The 5,051-nt window shown below is 43.4% G+C and overlaps 1 protein-coding gene across 1 annotated transcript in view; it reads right to left on the bottom strand.

The window, feature by feature from the left end:
* Positions 1 to 5,045, bottom strand: part of MIB1 (mindbomb E3 ubiquitin protein ligase 1) — a 95,458-nt gene extending 90,413 nt beyond the window's left edge. Inside the window, exon 1 of the mRNA XM_010828915.1 lies at positions 4,799 to 5,045. Within this exon, the coding sequence (XP_010827217.1) occupies positions 4,799 to 5,027 (229 nt within the window). The 5' untranslated portion in view covers positions 5,028 to 5,045. The remainder of the gene's footprint in view (positions 1 to 4,798) is intronic.
* Positions 5,046 to 5,051: the final 6 nt, after the last annotated feature.

The following is a 5,051-nucleotide window of genomic DNA, read 5'->3' as shown; positions in this document are numbered from 1 at the left end:
AGACCAGGTGTGTCCAAGGGCCAACATCATCTCCATCACCTGGGAGCTTTTAAACTACCCTTGCTGAATTCCACACTTAGTGAATCAGAATCTGCATTTTTAAAGGTTCCCAGGTGACCTGCATGCTTCAGTTCAGTTCAGTCGCTCAGTTGTGTCCGACTCGTTGCAACCCCATGAATTGCAGCATGCCAGGCCTCCCTGTCCATCACCAACTCCCGGAATTCACTCAAACTCATGTCCATCGAGTTGGTGATGCCATCCAGCCATCTCACCCTCTGTCGTCCCCTTCTCCTCCTGCCCCCAATCCCTCCCAGCATCAGAGTCTTTTCCAATGAGTCAATTCTTCGCATGAGGTGGCCAAAGTACTGGAGTTTCAGCTTTGGTATCATTCCTTCCAAAGAACACCCAGGACTGATCTCCTTTAGAATGGACTGGTTGGATCTCCTTGCAGTCCAAGGGACTCTCAAGAGTCTTCTCCAACACCACAGTTCAAAAGCATCAATTCTTCGGCGCTCAGCTTTCTTCACAGTCCAGCTCTCACATCCATACATGACCACTGGAAAAACCATAGCCATGCTTACTCTCTGACAAGTACTGATAGAGGGGTAACTATTCTTGAGAACTTCAAGTTGATTTCTTGAGGTCCTCGTTCAACCAAGTTGCAATCTACAGGGAGTATTAAAACTAGATGGACTTTCATCATTTAGAACATCGTTTTAGTAGATGAAGATAAAAAAGGAAAAGGTATGTTATCTAAGTCTTCAAAATAGATAGGCTCTTTAGGAAAATCAAGCTCTCCTTACAGATGCCTTTAGCAAAAACCATCTCACAATGGTTAGGACTTCCCTGGTGGCTCAGACGGTAAAGCATCCTGCGGGAGACCTGGGTTCGATCCCTGGGTCGGGAAGATCCTCTGGAGAAGGAAATCGCAACTCACTCCAATACTCTTGCCTGGAAAATCCCATGGACAGAGGAGCATGGTGGGCCACAGTCCACGGGGTCGCAAAGAGTCAGACACGACTGAGCGACTTCACTTTCACTTTCATCTCACAATATCTCATCCTTTTCAGGTCTGGCATCCTACTCTCCAAACACTGTTCACAAAAGTCCTGTTTTTTCCCAAGGCTCTCTCCCCAGATAACACTCTTTTCTCCTGTAGATCAGAAGAGAAATAAGGGGGCTCGGAAAGGAAATGCTGAGGGTTATTAATTGACTTCACTTTTTAACCAGGGTGAGCACTGCTAGGCCTTCAACTGAGTCATGATGTCTAAGGAGTTGGTCCACGTGTGACCAAGAAGCACTCTTTGCCAGAGGTGGAAGAAAACGACAAAGAACCACCCCAAGACAGCCTGGACCAACAATACCAGAAGCTGATTTTAAATAAAATCATCTATACTTCTAACTTTCACTATCCATACTCAGGAGGGTAGACAGAACCTTAATGGGCAACGCAAATTATCTTCTCCACTCTTTCTCTGGTAACAATACAACACTGAGGTCAAGTGACCAAAAAACGAGCAGTGAGTAAAAAGACATTTCTCCCCAATCCTATAAAGTCAGTATCTAAATGATAAAATGTTGACTATACCTACTTGATTACACAGTTCCCAAAATGAACTCCCAACGAATTCAATAACATAGGTATTTCCACAATCTTCTTACTCACTACAAATTAACCAAATATATCTGGATACAAGACAGAAGTTATATCATTCAAATATACACTAAATGCTCCTCTTTTCAAAGCTTGACTATCCTAGCCATAAATTCAAACTTATCATATGACACCCGAAAGAAATAAAATAAAGCTTATGTGCCAAAACGTGACAGACCCCACATACAACCCTTGGACAAAATCTCCAAAACACAGTAAAGGAATAACAGAAAGATTCAAAATGACTCAACCACTCCAGAATCCTTAATTCTTAGGAAGTTTCACAGAATTTTATTTTAAAACGTACCCATTTCTTAATTCCCAGACTTCAATAAATTTTCTATTCATATACTGTGAGTACACATAAGAAACAAAAACTTGAATAATCAATCTCAGTTGTCCTGGTAAATATTATAAGAATTTTAAAAACAATGAAGCTTAAGAACACAAAAGGCATAAAAATATAACAAACACCTACACACCCACGACCCAGTTTACGACATAAAATTTACCAAAAAAATTACCACACTACACTTCCTTCAATGTAAAGATATCCACTCCCCTGAGTTTGGCATTTATTATTACTTTTTGGTATACTTTTACCACATAAGCACATATCCTGAAACTAATGAGTATCAACTGGGGGCAACCCTGCTCTCTAGGGGGCACCTGGCACTGTCTGAAATATTCTGGGTTATCATGGCTACTACCAGTGGGCAGAGGCGCGTGCACAGGGGAGCCCCTCCAGCAAAGAATTATCTAATCAGTTCCAAACAGCAATAGTGCCAAAACTGAGAAACCCTGTCCCAAACAGTCAACAGGACTGCTCTACATTTTAACAGAGCAGACGCTGCCTCCTTTAAGAAACTTTACTTTCTTGCTTTATTTGCAACACTAATTTTCTATAGGGGTTTTAAAAACGTTTGCTAACAGCATCCGATGAACAAGATGAACTGATACATACCAATAGATTAAATAATGTGTAAAATTATCTTGTAAACTAAGATTTTTAAACCTCTGAAAAATACCTGTTTTTACATAAGATAATGAAACTATTTATAGGACAGATATATCCCATACTATAAAGCATGCAGGGAACAGGAATATCCCTTCAAAACCTGCTGCAGTAGAGGATTTGTTACACTTTACCTTTACCCTGGAAAGATATTTAAAGTTTCCCATAAACCTACCATTACGGATCCCAAGATGCCTTCAAATTGTTGAGTTGTGGTCAAAGTTTAGCTTGCGCCAGCAGGATAAAGTTTTAATTAAGAGTGTCCAGAAACAAGAATATGCCCCATAGTGTTGTTAGGAGGGCAAATTGGTAAAAATGTCTCTGCAGGGCATTTAGTCAACATCTACCAAAATGTTACATATATGTACCCTTTGATGCGGCAATTCCACTTCCGCAGCGCTCAATACACATCCATATACATGTTCAAGGACTCATTCAAAACATCATTGTAAATAAGACCTGGAACAATACAAATGTCCATCAACACACCACTGGTTAAATAAAGTACGGCATACAATCACTGGAATATTATGCAGCTATAAAATAATAAGGTAGACCTATATTTGCTAACATGGAACAATCACCAAGGGGCTTCCCAGGTGGCGCGAGTGGTAAAGAACCTGCCTGCCAATGCAGGAGACATAAAGAATGCAAGTTCGATCCCTGGATGGAGAAGATCCCCTGGAGACAGGCATGACAACCCGCTCCAGTATTCTTGCCTGGAGAATCCCAAGGACACAGGAGCACGGCAAGCTATACAGTCCATAGGGTTGCAAAGAGTGGGACACGACTGAATCGACTTAGCATAGCATAGTATAACAATCAATAATAGGTACTATTAAGAAGCAGAAGTACAGAAGAGAGTAATACAGTAGTTTCTTAACACTGTTTTAAAAGGGTTGCAGATTTACAATACATTGATATTTACATATGCTTCCAGTGAGTATTCTGTAAGAACACACTGGTGGTCCCTTCCTGTACCGGGAAATCTTTTCTTTTGGCCCTGCACATAAATCTTCTCCAACATTTAAACAACCAGCTAAGAAACACAATTCTAGGCATTATCTATTCAATAACTGAATTGCCTTTGTGTTAATTTCCTTTCTATTGGCTGCTAATAATAACTATGTACCCATTACAGGATCTGTTAGATTTTGCCAAACTCAATCATAAAGCTTTAGAAATAGCTAAAGCATGCTGAAAACTATCAAATATGAAATCTGAAACTATTTCCTACTGAACAGGGTCCCAAGGATAAATCTACGTGAAAACGAATTCGATTAAATTATTCTGAGAACAAGCTTTCAGGTGATTACATTACAGAAAAATTCTAGAATCAGTAACCAACAGTTCCCTGAAATGTGATGAATCGAGAAAGACAATGACTCAGAGCCTTGTTAATGGATAAGTCTCTGCCTTAACCTTACAGATGAACTGAGATGTTAAAAGATACCAGGTGACCCTATGCCTATCTTCCACTTGAGAGAGTATTTAACACAAAGAAAGGGTTCAATATTGAGACTGTTTTTCCTTCTATTGCTATAAAGATACACAAGGAAACAATTTAGATGAAAAATCAGTCCACAGGGTATCAAGTGGCATTCAGCTACAGAACTCCAAGTCTTTCTGCATGTCAGATGAGGAAGAAAGGGAATCGCAACAAAACCGAGGTACCAACGGCCCCTCGGTAATTGTTACCGGCCAACGAAAACACCATATGGCAAGGCAAGCCTCCCTTCAGACACTTATCACTTGGAGGCTGATTATTTCAATTCAATTGGACAGGCCTCTCCAGATCCCTTCCCTGGAAGAGGGAAGGGGTCTGTTGTCTTCCCGGTGCTTTGTGCCTTCCAGGTTTGAAAGCATCCTTGTACTGGTGCAGCCATTATTTCCCTTGGGGACTGGGCGGAGGGAAGGGAAGCAGGGGAGTCTTTTTTTCTGTAAGTTTGTGTTTACCAGGTAAGGAACCTAAAATTCCCTCTGGCTCTTTCCCTACCCGCTGCCTCCGGCCGGGCGCGGCGGGGGAGGCGTTGGACCGCGGGGCTTCGCCCAGGCCGCCCGACGCCCCCCACCACTCCGCGTTGCCCCTGCACCACGCGCAGGCCCCGAGCCCCGGGGGCCGCCCTTACCCGTGGGCGCGCTGTCCAGGATGCGCAGGTCGTAGGCCCCGGAGCAGCGGTAGTTGGCAGCCGTGCCGTTGTCCCACACCACCACCACCTCCTCTGGGCTCTCGAAGCTCCGGACCGTGCCCACATGGCCCTCGCCGCCGTCCGGCTTCCCCCACTTCCAGTCCGGGCCGCGCACTACGCGGGCCCCGACTCCTTCCACCATCACCCGGTTATTCCTGGAGTTACTCATCGGGGCCCGAGCTGCGGGCTCCGC

The sequence above is a fragment of the Bison bison genome, unplaced genomic scaffold (assembly GCF_000754665.1).
Source record: "Bison bison bison isolate TAMUID 2011002044 unplaced genomic scaffold, Bison_UMD1.0 scf7180017864498, whole genome shotgun sequence".
NCBI classification, from domain to species: domain Eukaryota; kingdom Metazoa; phylum Chordata; class Mammalia; order Artiodactyla; family Bovidae; genus Bison; species Bison bison.
Note: the sequence above shows the minus strand (reverse complement) of the source record. Positions and strands in the feature narration are given on the sequence as shown.